Raw genomic sequence first — 19,052 nt, 5'->3', positions numbered from 1 at the left:
TAGACTGGCAAATTGAAAAGTAAAGTCTCACATTAATGCAGATTTCTATCCTACTAAAATGTGCATCTCCCCCTCCCCTCACCACTGCACTCGTCTCTAATTCTCTGATGCTTTTTTGAATGTGATCTTTAATTAGCTGAGCAAATAAAAAGCAAAGCAAAAAAACCAACAGGAACACACACAGAAGGAACTGCAATGTAGAAGCACTGAAATAAAAGCTAAACAGCTGGTAAATGAGGCTCCACTGAAAACGTGTGATTTTAGAATGGAATGTTTCGATCATGGGTTCACCCAACACCTGTCAAGCTTTAGGATTTTGTTAGCACATTTATGAGGCACCTTGAGATAAAACATGCTGGGGTTTGGCTACAAGCATGACACGCTGCTGGGAGAAAAGAACGGGAAAAAGGTGATAAAAATATGCTTTTAATTTACACTTACAGCTCTGAACTTCAAAACAATTCAGATCAGTTTTCCAACTGTACATCCCCTAGGAGGTTATGCTCATATTAAGAATTCATACTAGACTGTATAATTTAAAAGCAAGGCGTCTCTTTATGAACAGAGGTTTCTTCCACTGTGCCCTATTTACATGCAGACTGGTTATGAAATATGCATTTTGAAGGATCCCCCCACATGCAGTCTCTGGATGGGCCATGTCTGGACTGAAATATAACAGCAGCACAACTAATGTGACCCGTTTTCACTTTTTTTTCCCCCCACAGCTGGCTGCGGTAGTGACCTGGCTTTGCCACACAAAAGTTCTGATGAGATTGTGACCACATAAACCACAGACCTAAAGCTTAAGATAAATCAGAAACTGAGATTCCTGTAGTAGCACTTAATGCAGCTCATGTTTAACATCCATCTTTTTTCTGTTTCTTCCCATTCACGGTCACAGGGGATCTGAAGTCTATCTTGGCAAGCAACAGGTGCAATTCAGGGTACACCCTGGACCGGACAGCAGTCCATCACAGGGCACCCACAGACAGACACTCACACCAGTGGCAATTTTCCCCAAAGCCAATTAACATCCAAGTATGTTTTTTGTTTTGTTTTTTATTGTGGGAGAAACCCTGAGCACCCAGAGGAAATCCTTTCAAAACATACAAACTCCATGCACATAGCATCCCAGGCCTGAAATTGAACCCAGGGCCCAAAATGCCGTATTAAAATACCTTTAAGGTTATTGAAATTCTTGTGTTCCAAAAAGAACAAGGAGGAATGCAATGCTTCAGTCATCGCTCAAAAGTGTTTATGCTGGATCTTACGGCTTTTGCCCCATCTAACCTTTCGCTCCATTAAATAAAGCGGCCTGCTCTTCACTCAGAAAGCCTGCTGAGCCTTGCTGCAGCTTTTGTTTTCAAAATACTAAACGTTGAAATCTTGTCTCACACAGTGCCAAACTAATCTCTCAATTTTCTTTTGGTATGAAATACCCTCTGCAGCTTTTAGATGTGCCCACAGCACCATAATGCCATTTCCTAATGAAAGATCATGCTGAGGTGCAAACAAAATTCAAGGGCAAATCAATGGAACGTGAGGATCTCCAAAACTGAATGAAAGGCTTGACGTCTTTACATACTGAAGCTTCACAATGACAAACCAAGTACTGCATGCAAGAAATTTCACAAACAACAAAAGCAAAGACCTGATCACTCCAATACTTAGATCTCTGCATTGGCTGTCTGTAAATTTTCAGATTCCAGGTTACAACTATAATATACAGTATGAAGTCCTTGATGCATCTGAACCGGCCTGCCTTCAAGTGCTGCTCAGTGCACATTGAACAGATCATTCAAGTAGATTTGAGAATGTAGAAACACTAGTGTACCCAGACATAGTTTAATGTTAGCTAAGTAACATTTTTTTATTCCAAGGCTCCCCACTTTTGGGACTCTTTTCTCCCTTTCTCATCAAACTCAGACATTAAAATTCCTCAATTTTAAAAGCAAACTGAGAACAACTATTAGGATGTTTTGTTTCTGCAATAATCTGTAACTGGATTTGTGCACTCTGGGATGCCTAAGCGTGAATATATCACGAAGAATAATTATATATTTGATTACAAATTTATATTGCAGTGTGCAAGGGTTGGACAGCTAATTTATTTTAATTATGGGATATTGTTTTTAGTCATGGTTGGCCAAAAACAGATCTACTGCATTTTGGTATGATTTAAGTGTATGGAAAATGAGTAATTCTTCCATATCGCTTAAATAAATTATACCGCTCTTCAGAAAACCAGGGCAACAGTGTACACAGTTGTTCCCACCCACTGCAGCTGCAAAGAAAAATATTTCCACAAGTACAGATCTGAAGTGCTGTCAAGAGCTCCTTTGTATAAAGGCAGCAGGCAAGGAGAGCATTTCTTTAAATCAAAGAATAAGGAAAAAAATGATCTCCCTGTAACTCTGACAAGGAACAAGTTTTAAATTATTTCTTTTTTGTTTTCCACAAGGAACCCAGCCTTTCCCCAAACATGAAAATAAAAGAAGATAAAACAGCAATTAATTGGAGACTGGATTTTAATATAATCGAGCTATACTGATGTTCAGTTTTACTCCAAGATTAGAAGTATGATCATTTTAAAAAGAACCTAAATCTTATCTAGGTTTTAAAGACCAAGAGTAGATTTGAAATGCAGAACAAATATTTAACGTGTCTCTCCCTTGCAATGTCCCACCTTAAAGGCAACATCAATGTGAACTGTTTCAAAGTTATCTATAAAAAAAACATTTACTGTTTATAAAATTCAAACATCTACAAGTAACTCAGTTGACATTTCTTCAGATAGATACAAATGTACCCAATGTGTCTACACTGAACATATCAATAACTGGCTGCTACATCTCTGCTTAGAGCTTATAATAAATGTGCACCATGAGCCTGACAGCTTTTGTGTTTGAGGCATTACACAAACAGATGTTGAGAAATTATGATCCTTTGCCATTCAACTGTAACCACCAAATGAACTCACAATCTTCCATAATTGTATCAAAAAACATGATGAATATCCCTAATTCTTAACAGTGCAAATGTGCACACATTTAAACGAGCCCCAACAGAATGAAAATATTTATACAAACATATAACAAAAAGAAAACTGTAGAGACTTTAGAGATTAAAAAAACCAAGCTTCTTCAAAGGCAAAATGACATTTGCCTCTCACCTTCTATATGTGGAACAAACAAACACAAATGTTTTTTGTGATGATCAATTGGGCTACAGTCTACATACCAGAATGTATTTTTCAGTTCTGGTTAAGCAGAGATCTCAATATTCCCAAATATATTATACGTGTCTAAATAAGAATATAACAAATTGTTTAATGGACAACTGAGGTCGGAACAGAAATTGACACTAATGCTTTACATAAAGTGTGACAAGATGCAAAGCTAAATCTGGTTGCTTTTAAAAAAGTACTGGATGAGATCTGGATCAATTATATATATTTTTTTATTATGTAATTACATAATATATATAATTACTATTTGCCAGTAGCCTTATCACCCTGCAGCTCACAACTGGCAACCCACTGAAGCTAAGCAGGTGTGAGCCTAGTCAGTACCTGGATGAGAGACCTCCTAGGAAAAACTAAGGTTGCTCCTGGAAAAGGTGTTAGTGGGGTCTGTGTGGGTCCTAATGCCCCCAATATAGTGATGGGGACAGTATACTGTAAAAAGGCTTCGGATGAGACGTAAAACTGAGGTCTTTACTTTCTGTGGTTATATAAAATCCCAGGGCGTTTATTGAAAAAAGAAGGGTTGTTACCCAGAAGTCCTCACAGAATTTCCCATTGGTCTTTACCAATCATGGCCTCCTAATAATCATCATCTATGAATTGGCTTCATCACTCTGTTCTCCTCTCCACTGATAGCTGGTGTGTGGAGAGAGTGCTGGTGAGCTATGGCCACTGTCGCATCATCCAGGTGGGGCTGCACATTGGTGGTGGTGGAAGGGAGTCCCCATTTCCTGTAAATTGCTTTGAGTGGAGTGTCCAGAAAAGCACTATATAAGTGTAAGCAACTGTTACTATCATCATTATTGTCATCGTCAATTAGTTGATAATAACCCAATGAATCTCAATATATTCTTACAATGATTGAAACAGGGAGGAAAAAAATTGAGGGGGTAAACCACAGCAGAAATATGAATATGTTGTATCTTCACCAGAGACAATACAACAGAAACAGACTGGACACGTATCCCAAATAACACAAATCACCCAAACGACCTCCTGAGGGAGGCAAGTAAATATAGACAAATATTTCATAAAGTCAGATTCATAGAGTGGTACCTTGTAAAAAAACTGAACTATTAGCTAGAAAAAGGCCTCAAAAATACGAGGGACAGTAAAATCATGAGAAATGCAATTGGGTCTAATACTCATTCGTTGCACTTTTAATGCCTGTCAGTGCTGTATATACAATCCATTATCATCCATCCATTTTGTAACCTTCTTCCAAATCCATCACCATAAAGATGCTTATTCCTTGCAAGGATTGTCCTAGAAACATAGGGCACAAGGCAGGAGAAAAGCCTACATAAGATAAGATAAGATCACTTAATTAGCCCTTTACAATTTCTTGCATTAGGAATTTGTCTTTTCGCATACCCCAGCTTGCTCTCCATGAGACACAGACACACAGACAGGGAAAGAAGCTTGGGGTCAGAGCACAGGGTCAGCCATTGTACAGCGCCCTTAGAGCAGTTGGGGTTAAGGGCCTTGCTCAAGGGCCCAACGGAGTAGGATTCCTCTGCCGGCCGCAGGATTTGAACCGGCAACCTTCCACCCACAGGCGCAGATCCTTAGCAACAGTGCCACCGCTTCGCCCCTGACACGTGACAATAGTCTATCATAGGCTGTGCCCATAGAGGCACATGTACACAGGGACAGTTTCAAGAAAGCATTAAAGCAGGCCAGACTACAAAGAAACTGAGATTTCAGGCAACCTGCCACTTGAGGTGCATCAGTAAACTACTGGGTGGCAATGAGCTAATTGGTGGTTAGATATACAGTGGTGTGAAAAAGTGTTTGCCCCCTTCCTGATTTCTTATTTTTTTGCATGTTTGTCACATTGAAATGTTTCAGATCATCAAACAAATTGAAATATTAGACAAAGATAACGCAAGTAAACACAAAATGCAGTTTTTAAATGAAGGTTTTTATTATTAAGGGAAAAAAAATCCAAACCTACATGGCCCTGTGTGAAAAAGTGATTACCCCCTAAACCTAATAACTGGTTGGGCCACCCTTAGCAGCAACAACTGCAATCAAGCGTTTGCGATAACTGGCAATGAGTCTTTTACAGCGCTGTGGAGGAATTTTGGCCCACTCATCTTTGCAGAATTGTTGTAATTCAGCCACATTGGAGGGTTTTCGAGCCTTAACCGCTTTTTTAAGGTCATGCCACATCTCAATCGGATTCAGGTCAGGACTTTGACTAGGCCACTCCAAAGTCTTCATTTTGTTTTTCTTAAGCCATTCAGAGGTGGACTTGCTGGTGTGTTTTGGATCATTGTCCTGCTGCAGAACCCAAGTGCGCTTCAGCTTGAGGTCACGAACAGATGGCCGGACATTCTCCTTCAGGATTTTTTGGTAGACAGCAGAATTCATGGTTCCATTTAACACAGCAAGTCTTCCAGGTCCTGAAGCAGCAAAACAGCCCCAGACCATCACACTACCACCACCATATTTTACTGTTGGTATGGTGTTCCTTTTCTGAAATGCTGTGTTACTTTTACGCCAGATGTAATGGGACACACACCTTCCAAAAAGTTCAACTTTTGTCTCGTCAGTCCACAGAGTATTTTCCCAAAAGTCTTGGGGATCATCAAGATGTTTTCTGGCAAAACTGAGACAAGCCTTTATGTTCTTTTTGCTCAGCAGTGGTTTTCGTCTTGGAACTCTGCCATGCAGGCCATTTTTGCCCAGTCTCTTTCTTATGGTGGAGTCATGAACACTGACCTTAACTGAGGCAAGTGAAGCCTGCAGTTTTTTGGATGTTGCTGTGGGGTTTTTTGTGACCTCTTGGATGAGTCGTCGCTGCGCTCTTGGGGTAATTTTGGTCGGCCGGCCACTCCTGGGAAGGTTCACCACTGTTCCATGTTTTCGCCATTCGTGGATAATGGCTCTCACTGTGGTTCGCTGGAGTCCCAAAGCTTTAGAAATGGCTTTATAACCTTTTCCAGACAGATAAATCTCAATTACTCTGTTTCTCATTTGTTCCTGAATTTCTTCAGCATGATGTCTAGCTTTTGAGGATCTTTTGGTCTACTTCACTTTGTCAGGCAGGTCCTATTTAAGTGATTTCTTGAATGAGAACAGGTGTGGCAGTAATCAGGCCTGGGTGTGGCTAGAGAAATTAAACTCAGCTTTCCAAAGATGTGATAAACCACAGTTGATTTATGTTTTAACAGGGGGGGCAATCACTTTTTCACACAGGGCCATGTAGGTTTGGATTTTTTTTTTCCTTTAATAATAAAAACCTTAATTTAAAAACTGCATTTTGTGTTTACTTGTGCTATCTTTGTCTAATATTTCAATTTGTTTGATGATCTGAAACATTTCAGTGTGACAAACATGCAAAAAAGTAAGAAATCAGGAAGGGGGCAAACACTTTTTCACACCACTGTATATATATGGGGCTATTTACTGGCATGTTTGGGGCTAATTCACAGTGTTAGGTTGTGGCTGTGTTTTGGTAACAGACTGGGCAAGCCTGTTGTAGAGCCTTTATTGGAAATCTAATGGAAGCTCTATAATAAATCCTTTTGCTCTATTGCTAATGCCCACTATTAGTTTTTAATGTGTTCAGATCTCTGGAGCCACCATGGGGGTGGGGGACACACCTAAACTTCAGAAAGAAGGCACCCCAATATGGACTCAAACCCAGAAATTCAAAACCCCTGCACTGACCTCTATACCACTATACCTCTAAAAATAATAATGTGCAAATTTTTTGGATAAAAATCTCAAGAATAAATTAACAGAAAATGTCAAGAACAGATTTTTTTTTTGCAGGTTATAAAAACGAACCAAATGCAGCCGAGTTTCATATGGCACCCAGAATAAACAGATGTGTTCAAAAATCAGTTGTCAGAATTCCTAATCAGTAGCACTCTCTTTAAAAAAACTGTAGGGCATTAATCAAAAACTTTTTCACAGTCGTTTCTGAAACTTACCCAGAAGAGAAAATTGAACACAAAGAGAAGATACTTCAAACAGACAGTGATCCAGTCATCTTGTTCATCTTTATAGTGTTGAGACATCTTTTCTCCTGAAACCAAAAAATACATGGGTTTATACTGTATGCAGGAAAAAGATCTCAAGCTCAAAAGGCCTCTATGGAGTCAATTAGATATAACAGCAGGTTTCCCTAGTTAAATATCAGATCTACTTTTAAATTCAGTACTTTGCTTTCACTGTAAGGAGTGGGGGGAAAGGTCAAACAGTTCCATGAAATTGAGCACAGCCAGTCAAAGGGCCTCTCTTTGTTTCTCAACTTACTTTTATGAAAAAAAATGTGGTAAAACATATCAGGTCTGCTGTTTTTATAAAGAGGATAAGTGCAGGTTTCTGACTCTTCGGACTGTCCAAGAACACTTTATCGGTACTATGTATTAAAATAAATAATACCTGATAAAATGCTTTTAGAAGGAAAAACGATATACAGTAAAATTTAAAATAACAGACAACCCATCTATTTTGAGCAGTCCACCATTTTTACAGTCTTCTGGGAACAGGAAATGTCAACTGAATGATGGCTTGGCCCACTCAATTCACTTGCTTACTGTACTGTGCTCGATTTAGTAGTCTACTGTGATGTTTTTAACTGATACACTCAGGAATGTCACTTTTGAATGTGGCAAACAAATTTAAATAAACGCTTTGACTTCTCTCACACCCAAACGCACAGCAATTAGCTCAGAAAAAAACCATTGCAGCATTAGTACTAAAGTTCAAAGTTTTGGATGTGTTGATATTTTCCATTTCTAAATGCTTTGCTTCTGAAACTGTAGTTTTATCACTTTAACTGTAAAGATCTTTTCAGCTGCAGCTTCTTATTACCACTAAACAAAGGGGTAGGACTGAAATACATAATTGTTCCAAAAAGTTCCTTGTACACAGCCTGCAAATGAAGGTAATTTCATATTAAAAATCTTAAAAGCTACCAAGGTCAGCAAATTTAGCAACCTCAAAGGCAAAACATAAAATTATCCTAATAATACGCATGGGGTGCCATTTAAATGTAATTATATAACGTTTTAGATTATATTCACACACAAATGTATTGAATTATTTTCTTAACAGGCAGGATCTCCAAATGATCGAATGTGATAAGATCATTTTCCAAAAAATGCCATTCTAGATGGCAATTCTAAACATTTTAAAAATATAATCATTGCAGTAATGAAACACTTGCTGTTCAAAGGACCAGACTGCATCATAGAACGTAAACTTGTGACCTCTAGCGCAAATGCAATCAACGCAATTATACGGCCATTTAGAAAAATATATTTTCAGTAAACAAATATGCAAGGATCCGATTTAATTGCTCAAAATCCTCAAAGGCTCTGACAAAATAAATTCAATAGACTTATTCAGAATTAACAGCGAACATGAACCAGAAGATACAAGTGCAAAATATGTTAAACTCAGAGCAGGAGGGTGTTCTTTTTACAAAGGGTTGTAGAAGAATGGAGCCGCCCTGACATGTTCCTGAAGCCGAATCCTAGAATAATGAATACCATTCTTTCACGAAATGGCTGGCTGAGATTCCTGGATCAATTAGGTACTGAAGGCCCCCTCTCATTTATAATCACTGTATGTTCCAGTTCTCCCTTTCATTTTCTTAAAATGCTTAGAAATATCTGGTGAGCGGATACCAGTTGAGGACATAATGAAGACTGTACCACTGGACCCTTTTCAGTCCTTATCTCCTGTTTAGAGCTGTACCATGTTTAATGAAATAAGTGTAATTAATGGCATCTTATCTTTTTTATTTTTTTCATTAAGCAAAAGTAAACAGACCGATCAGGCCTATTTCAACCATTGGGGAGTAAATAAATTGAGATTACGTGCAGGGACAGTTAAATCAGTTTTGTTCTTTGTCATTAAAGACATAGCAGAAATGAAACTCTATGAACTGTAAATCTTTACAAATATATTCAATTAACTAAAACAAGATTTAACTGTAACCTAAGTATTTCAGACAAATGCAAGCATGGGGCCTAACTGCCCTTCACCCCATCACAATGGTGCAGTTTGGTCTCTTTATAAAACTCAAGTCGGGCATGTAGCCTAATTATTTGGTTCCATTTTGCAATGCAAGCTGGCCTGAATTAATTTGGGCAGCGCAGAAAATCCATCATCAAAAACACCATAGCAACTATCTCTAAGGATGCTACCATCCATTCAAATTTTGGGGGAGAAAGAAGAAATAAAAAGAAAAAGAAGGATTTGACACAGCAACACAAGATAGTGAGAAGACAAAATACTACCGATACTGGTTGGACAGATTGGCTCATTTATTAAATTCAAGTTCAAGGTTCTCAGAAATCATTCCAAAATGTAAGTCAAATTCTATTTTCTATGGGTCAGGGAGAAAGAATATTTCACCATCGACAGAAAAATTAAAATCAAACATCACAGTAACAAAACTCATGGCAATCCTGATTTACCAAAGACCAGGAAAGTACATGAACACAGCAGTTTTTCAAGATAAGTGTACTACAACAAATACATTACAGAAATATACAATACTGGCTAAATTAAATACTCAGAGGACAAGGATTTTTTTTCTATGTGTCATATTAACATACTTTATAGAAAGATAATATATTAGTATAGTGGTTTCTACTGTGCCAACATTGCCTGCAAAACACTGTGACAGTGATTCAGTCATCACACGTTCCTTTGATTTTCTTGGTGTGTGACCTACAATTTTTGACCAAACATTCAAGTTCCCTTTCAATGAATAAATTAGTTAAATCACATCATAGATTTGCTATACTTTGATGTAATGTAGTATATAAAACTTTAAACAAGTAAACCTATGAATAATTTAAAACGGTCTTACGCAGTAGTCAGTTTGTAGTACTACATTTTTCTAAGCCTAAAGCCTAAGATTTTTTGTTTCTTTCTTACATTTCCTAGAGATTAGTTTTTTTTTTAAAACACAAGCAATGGTATCTGTACAACCACTATCCTAATGTTCTAAAGTTCAAACATTCCTAAGTACGCTACAGCACAATGTAGTGGGTCTCACCACTGACATAATATCAGTGAGACCTGTCAAAATAGCATACAAATGCTATGGAGTACAAGTGATTGCAAATGACCTGACGATGGACCAAATTCTTAGTATGTTGGGAGGTTTTAGCAGTGCTTCAGAGAACTACTGATTAAAACACAAAAGGTATTTAAGCATTCTTTTTCTGAAAACATTTCCTACCTACCCAAAAATTTGCTTCCAGCCTGCGAATTATTAAACGATGACATCCAGAACGATACTCGGATGGTTTAATCTTCAAAGGTTTGTTTGTAAACCAGTTCAAAAGTAAACCTTCAATGACTTCAAAGAGATGTTATGTATTTATGCAGTAGTGGACACATTGCTAGGGACTCCCTCTAACAAATTTTTAATGCCTACCAACCTCACTGTGCGTTAAAAGTCAGCAGCGCGCATTTTAAAATTCTGAGGTACATTCTACTACTCGCATATCAAGTTTGCATTCATTACTACACCTGCTTGTTTTAGAACTAGGTGAACCCACCTGCATTATGGTAATGACTGGTCATTTCACAACTTTTCCCTTTACAAGCCTACTGCTTAGCGTATTGGCTACATTGTTTTAAAGCTTATAGCATTTTGGACTTGAAAATACTAAATGCAGGAGGCACGGCAGTTAACACTGCTGCTGTGTAACCGTTAGTTCCTGGGTTCAATTCTGGAGCTGGGGTACTACCTGCCTGGAATTTGGATGCACCCTGTGTTCAGGTAGGTTTGCTCACACACTCCAAAACCATACCAGCAGGTTAATTGGTTTCTACGAAAACTGGCCTTGGTGTGAGGGCTTGCAAGTCTGTTTCTGTCTGTCTGCCCTGCGATAGACTGTCATCCCGTCCAGGGTGTACTCTGGCTGGCATCTGCTGCTTGCCAGAATAGGCTCAGGCTTCCTTGCAACTGTGAACTGGATGAAGTTATTAGAAAATGGATAAATAGATAGAAATACTAAAGGCTTGTGCATATTGCTAAGAGTACAATTTAAATCGAGAGAAAATATTTTTTAAAATACCCGGAGCTGGCCTGGTCAATCAAATAAATGAGCATGCATTGCATGAAGTAATTAATGCTCACATCAATGTATTACTTCCTTTTCTAAGCATAACTAATGAAATGTTAAAAAATACATAATCTTTACAGTAAGAGAGAAAATGCCAAACCAAGTTTGAAAACACTAAGACCTGCCATTTCACCTCAAGCATTGCTAAGAGTATGTTGTTACAATCAGAAAATTATAAAAGGGCAAATGCCTTTTTACTCAGTGGGGAGTAAGGCAAAGATCTGAGGAGTTGTTTGACTATAAATGTAGTTTAGCTGTAAGATTTTATCAATAAACCTGTTAAGGATCATGGCATCTTCACAGTTTTCTAATTTAATTTCTGCCTGTTGTTTTGTCGCAAAAGAGAAGTTCAATATGAAGCATTTAGCCACCATAAACTTGTCACATATAAAATTAAACATTGTTACAACCCCAAGTGTCTAGGGGAAAAGGGGTGTAACATTTAGGATAATTCTTTTGGAAGCAGGGGGGTTTTGGTGAGGGACTAGGAAGCGTGATAACAAGGGTAAGGAACTAGAGTGGTGCCAAAGAAAAGAAAATAACAAACAAAATGGAGCTGGCTAGGACAGTGAGGGAAAGCTAATCTGACTACAAAAGAAAACCCGAAACACACGGTCTTCGGTGTCTTCAACACCCTAGCTAATCTGCACTGACTACCCAAAACCATACAAGACAAATGGCACTCACCCGTACTAACCTAGTGTACTAATACAAAATCAACTAAGTGTGTAAAGTGTACCCAACAACCTAAACTAACCTTATATACAAAAGTTCACACAGAAACACAAGTGAGCCAGGAATACAAATAAGGGAAAACAAGAGTAATCAACAGGAGCGGGGTACAAAAGAACACAAAAGTTGAACATGTAACACTGGGGCAAGGTAATGACAAAACAAGGATGAACACACAAACAAACAAAAGTACAAAGAAACTAACAAAAAACCGACAAAACAACAAAGCCGAAGCTATACGAAAATACACACACACAAAGCAAAACAAACCAACAAACGAAGCCGAAGCAATAACCAGAAGCGAAGCGAAGCGATAACCAAACGGGACCGAAGTCAAACGAAAGGCCTCTCCTTGCTGAAAACCTCCATGTTATATGCTGAATAAGATGTGTTCTGATTGGCTGAGAGCTAATTGATGATGACGTCATACTGAAAGTGTGGTGTAATGGTGGGCCAACGGGGAAGGGAGAACAATTAAGGGTCAACAGTGTGGACATAATAGAAAAAACACACACAGAACACACACTGGGACGTAACAAACATCTTATTATCTGAAGAATGGCATATTAAACCCAGAACGTAACTAATATAATAGGCTCACCAGGTGTGAGCCTGGTCAGTACCTGGATGGGAGATCTCCTGGGAAAAACTAAGGTTGCTGCTGGAAGAGGTGTTAGTGGGGCCAGCAGGGGGCGCTCACCCTGCAGCTCATGTGGGTCCTAATGCCCCAGTGTAGTGACGGGGACACTACACTGTAAACAGGCACCGAACTTCGGATGAGACTTAAAACCGAGGTCCTGACTCTCTGTGGTCATTAAAAATCCCAGGGCGTTTCACGAAAAGAGTAGGGGTGTAACCCTGGCGTCCTGGCCAAATTACCCATCCGCCTTTATCAATCATGGCCTCCTAACAATCCCCTCCTATGAATTGGCTTCATTACTCTGCTCTCCTCCCCACTGATCGCTGATGTGTGGTGAGCGTTCTGGCGCACCATGGCTGCCGTCGCATCATCCAGGTGGATGCTGCACATTGGAGGTGGTGGAGGGGAGTCCCCATTACCTGTAAAGCGCTTTGAGTGGAGTGTCCAGAAAAGCACTATGTAAGTGTAAGCAATTATTATTATTAATTAATATTTTCTTAAGACCAGTTACTATAACCAGCAATTAATGAAAGGTAGATATAGAGATGGAAAATTAAAAACAAAAAGTGAAAATCCTACACATGCAATAACTGCTTTTCCATTTTCTTTACAATTTTTTTTCATAGGCTGTAAGTTCCCAAATAAACTTTTGTACTACCAATTTACTTCATTGTATTAAAAAAATGCTTTATGTCCATGATACTAAATATAATGACAATCTGCCTTATCTACAAAATGTAATCTGCAGTTTTACATTTTTCAGCCAGTTTTACAACTTGCAGCCATATCACCCTGAAACTCACATCTGGCAACCCACTGAAGCTCAGCAGGTGTGAGCCTGGTCAGTAGCTGGATGAGAGACCTCCTGGGAAAAACTAAGGTTGTTGCTGGAAGAAGTGTTAGTGGGGACAGCAGAGGGCGCACACCCTGTAGTCTGTGTGGGTCCTAATGCCCCAATATAGCGACGGGGACACTAAACTGTAAAAAGACGCCGTCCTTCGGATGAGGGCCGAGGGCCTGACTCTCTGTGGGCATTAAAAATCCCAGGGCGTTTCCTTGAAAAGAGTAGGGGTATAACCATTTGGCCTTTACCAATCATGGCCTTCAAATAATCCCTTATAATAAATTGGCTTCATCCCTCTGTTCTCCTCTCCACTGATAACTGATGTGTGGTGAGCGTTCTGGTGCACTATGGCTGCCGTCACATCATCCAGGTGGATGCTACACATTGGTGGTGGTGGATCGGAGTCCCCATTACTTGTAAAGCGCTTTGAGTGGAGTGTCCAGCACTATATAAGTGTAAGCAATTATTATTATCATCATCATCATTATTGTCATCATCAATTAGCTGATGATAACCCAATGAATCTCAATCTATTCTTACAACGACTGAAACAGGGGGAAAAAGGCACTATATAAGTGTAAGGAATAATTATTATTATTCTTTACTCCAGTGGTTCTCAAACTGTGGTACGCGTACCGGAGTTCCGCCAGGTGGTACGCCAAATGACCCTGGAACTGTGTTGTGTGCGCTGAAAAATCGGGACGGGTTTTCATATTTTGTATTTTAAACGTGTCGAATACGCAGCCTACGTACTACGATACAGCGCGCACTAATACTTCAGTGGACACAAGAGATACTCTGTAATTCTATACCACTCTATAGAAATGCGTGCTACAGACGCAAGTGACCAATTGTATTTAAAAAAAGCTACTGTATTTCCAGCAAATAGGGAGGTAAGAGAGTGTGCGTGATTTTGGAACAATGCCAACGTTGTAAACACAGGAATGCACAGAAATACATGCTACGAACTGGTAATCTTGTGAGCACAGGAAAGCGTGATAGATAACAGAAAAATATTTAAGAACTGTTGTAAGTTAATTTGAGAAAAATACACCGAGTGTCTCTGTGTTTCGCTCCCATGCGCATGAAATAAAAACATAAATACGGAAATAAAAACGGAAACGCGGAAAAATGCAAACTTGCGGATTGCTAAAGCAGGTAAGCCACATTATTAGGTGTGGAGAAAAAGGTGCAGAACAGCTCAACCTGAAAGACAAAGTCATTAACAGAATTATTGAAATTAAGTATTATATCGAAAGTACGCTGATAGAGCGCGTTAAGATGAGCAGATGTTTTTCACTGCAATTAGATGAGTCTGTAGTCGATTTGGCCAATATGCTCATTTATGTTAGATACGGGTTTGAGGGTACGTCCCGTGAGGACTTTCTGTTCTGTAAACCGCTACCAACAGGAACTACAGAAGAGCACATATTTCAGCTTCTGAATGAATTTATCGAAGAGAATGGCATCGACTGGAAAAAATGTGTCGGAGTTTGTACAGACTGTGCTAGAGCAATGACAAGCTGACATAACGGTGTAGTTGCATGAATTAGAGAGGTTGCTCCAGAAATGAATGGATGCATTGCAACATCCACCGCGAGACCTTTGCCGTCAAGAAAATGCCTGACGATTTAAAATCTGTTAGACTCTGTTGTGAATTGTATCAAGGCTCGAAAAATTAATTTACATCTGCTTTGCTCGACTAAACAGGCTCACCCCTCTCACTGAAATGGTGCTTTTTTATTATTTTTATTTGTTGTTATTACTGTTTTTTTTCTGTAAAACACTTTGAGAAGCCACCTTTAAAGGCGCTACAAAGTTTATTATTATAATATTTATTATATATGTATGTGTGAGTGTGTTTGCACTCGCGCTCATGTTGGTCATTAAGAATTTCTGGGGTTCCTATGAGATGATGACATGTAGGTGGTACTTGGATGCTTTGGTTGGATTAGGGTGGTACTTGGTCCAAAAAGTTTGAGAACCACTGCTTTACTCAATACTGAATTTTAATATACTAAATTTTAGTACTGAAAATATTTCCCAATGCTACATACTATAAAGATCACTGAAACAAAAAGAGGCTAATAGCTGTGAATAAGAAAAAAAGCCTATTACACACTTACAGCCTAACAATTAAATATTTTTATGGCTCTAGATGTAATATACGTAGACAATTTATAGTGGGTCTTTATGTTTTCTGTTTTCAGAACAAAGCCACAAACATTTTAATATCATGCAAAACCATACAGTATTTAAAATAATTCTTAAAATTAATTTGGGAAAAGAAGTAATTTTTACTGCATATCCAAGTACTTCAAATAGTCCAAAACATCACAGTATGCGCCTGGCTGTAAACTACTATCGACATTTTCCCTGTATCACATGTGTACTAGACAGTGCTCTTTTTAAAGTGCACGTCTGAATGTTGTTTAATGGCTTTGGAGGGGAGTCCCCATTACCTGCAAAGTACTTTGACTGGAGTGTCCAGAAAAGTGCTATATAAGTGTAAGGAATTAATAATAATAATAATTTGTCTACTGACTTACAGATGCAGCCATTCAAAATGGGTGAGGTATTTCGCGACATACCATGGTGGGCGTGTCGCGGTATCACGCGGTGTCACGCAGTGTCACGTGGTTAATCGCGCGTCATTTGACGCTCTGCCGGAAACTATCCGGCGTCACCTTGTAAAACCGCCAGGGGGAGCTTAACCTCTCATGTACAGCATTTGAGCCTTTAATTTTGAACTGTGTATTACAGCATGTTAATCATCAGTCATTAAAATGTTGGTATATTTTATGAAAGCAAGATTGCTCAGTTGGACAAAAGTACACAACCTACCTTTATCAGAAATATTTATGCATCAAAGCCTTTACCAAAGATATTACTAACAGTATTAGTAATGGATGACTTTGGACAAGCTGTATACTCAAAGTATAATTTCTTTAGCACATTTGTACAAGCACTTGGAATCTGTCCAAGCCATACTTTGTCAGGCATTTTGTTTTACTTCAACGGGCATAAAAACTTCCTTGCATTTAACAGGGCGTTTCATAATTTCTAACTACAAAAATGATTTAAAATGCGACACTTATCATTCAACTAGAGCTCAAAATATCACAAGGATCCTCAAGAGCACAGCAAAGAGTGTATTAAAAGACACTTGTATTTATCAACGCTTTCTTTTCCGTATACCAGATTTTATGGAACCACTTCAGAAGGGTGTCAGCCAGTCAGATTCCAGGAATCGGTACTTTAAAGGAAAAATACACACCGGTATTCCATTTCTCCCTAACGATTTTAAGCATCGAAGTATTTAACTAGCATGTGAAATAGCGTGTGAAAAAGTGGTAGTTTTAAGCTTTTTTGCTAATATAATATGGAATCGCGTATCTAAAGAATTTAATAATGATATGATTATATTCGTGTACTGCGACAGGGCTGTGTAGGGCTGTTTCACCTCCCTGTTCATGCGAGTTGTCCTGTAGCCTAGTGGTCTACGTGCCTGGCTAACAACTCGCAGGTTGTGTGTTCAACTCCAGCTGGTGCTGGACTTTTCTTTTAACAAACATTTCTTCGAAAAAATAGAATAGCGATATTATGGACAATCAATTGACTTTTATATTTCAAAATATCGCAACATGATCGATTCTAAGTCATTTTTGATAACAATGAATAGTCACCTTCTTCCCTTCTGACAACGGTCCCTGCTTCTGCTTCCTGCTTCTATTGTGTGTGTGTGTGCAACAGAGTAAATTTTTATAGGAGAAATGGAGGCTGGACAGTATGCACTTTAAATCTTTTTTCTGAACCAGGGAAAATCTGATCATGTTTCTCTATAACAATAATAAAAAACTTTATTTTACATATCGCCTTTAAAAGTGGCATCTCAAAGCAATACAGTAGATCGAAAAACAGTTAAAAGGGACCAAAGTAAATACCAGACAATCGCAAACGCGTTTTCAATAAAATTCTTTTATTCATTCAGCAGAGACTGAGAGGGACATCCAGCAGAGAGAGACACACACACCAACAATAGTTGTTTTGTCCCTTGATTTACTGATCTGCATTAATTTAATCTTGTCAATCAGGTCTTTTTTCTCTATTTGAATTGTCGTTTACACCTCGCAGACAGGTTTCGATTCACATTAGCTGGCGAGCCTTGTTAACAAAAAAACTAATAATAATGTAACATGCCACTGTTTGTTCATGAACAAAGTTATACTGAGATTTCCTTAGATACGCGATTAAAAAATAAATAAATAAAAATTTGAATCCCCGGCGGAACACATTCCATAAGAATCAGCGCTTTTACAGTATATATCGCCTTTAAAGGTGGCTTCTCAAAACGCTTTACAGGATAAAGACAACAAGAACAGCAACAACAACAATACTGTATTTCATTGCACTTTGAAAACCAAGTAATAACTTAACTATACGTGCAAACGTTTCATATGTTGCTGTTGTGAATGCCTGTGGTGTGTATCTTATTTGCCTTGAGTCCTGCCTGTCTCTCTCCCCCTCCCCCCATCTCTCCCTCAATTCAATTCAATTCAAGGTGTTTTATTTGCATGACAAATGGGTACAATTAGTGTTGGGAATGTATATTTTGATAGTTACACCCGGCGCGGCACCGAGGGAGCGTCTGCATTTGTAACTTAGTTTTTAAAATTAGTCAAGCAATATGAAGCATCTCCTTTTACTTTTAAGTCCCTTAAATACATTGAGCACAGCTTTCTCACCACTTAAGATTGCTTTTTGATACCATCCTTATACAAAGCAGAAACTTTCCGATGACTCACAGTACAAGTTGAAAGATTACAGATTTTAATCGTCTTTAATTTTGTTACGTTATACGTTTTAGGAACGTTTCATCTAAACAAACACCACAAAACTATCCTGGTTTGCTGATTATGCCTGCTGCGGTCCATTCCTACCCTCGCACCTAAAGAATACTATTTTAAATTTCTTGGCGCAGTTCATTAACCCTTGTATGTGCTGTCCGCGCCCAAAATGCAATTTAAAAAAAGTCAAAAACCGCTCAAAATGCAATTTAGAGCTTAATAAGATACACTCCACAGGCATTCACAACAGCAACATATGAAACGTTTATTTTTTAATCGCGTATCTAAGGAAATCTCAGTATAACTTTGTTCATGAACAAACAGTGGCATGTTACATTATTATTAGTTTTTTTGTTAACAGGGCTCGCCAGCTAATGTGAATCGAAACCTGTCTTGCTAGCTTTTAAAGTCGTGCAGGTGTAAACGACAATTCAAATAAAGAAAAAAGACCTGACTGACAAGCCGATACATACTCTTAGAGTTTGATTAATAGGGAATATAATACAAAAATATAGTACTAAAAAAGGTACTACCACTTTTAAAGGTGATATGTAAAATAAAGTTTTTTATTATTGTTATAGAGAAACATGATCAGATTTTCCCTGGTTCAGAAAAAAGATCTAAAGTGCTACACATA

General features: G+C 38.4%; 1 protein-coding gene across 1 annotated transcript in view; it reads right to left on the bottom strand.

Moving 5' to 3' along the window:
* The window catches only part of tspan11 (tetraspanin 11), a 134,441-nt gene that overhangs the window by 109,318 nt on the left and 6,071 nt on the right, over positions 1-19,052 (bottom strand). The window contains exon 2 of the mRNA XM_088924200.1: positions 7,189-7,283. Coding sequence (XP_088780326.1) covers positions 7,189-7,275 — 87 coding nt within the window. The 5' untranslated portion in view covers positions 7,276-7,283. The remainder of the gene's footprint in view (positions 1-7,188; positions 7,284-19,052) is intronic.

This window comes from Atractosteus spatula, chromosome 8 (assembly GCF_055471065.1).
Source record: "Atractosteus spatula isolate fAtrSpa1 chromosome 8, fAtrSpa1.hap1, whole genome shotgun sequence".
Classification (NCBI taxonomy): Eukaryota; Metazoa; Chordata; class Actinopteri; order Semionotiformes; family Lepisosteidae; genus Atractosteus; species Atractosteus spatula.
Note: the sequence above shows the minus strand (reverse complement) of the source record. Positions and strands in the feature narration are given on the sequence as shown.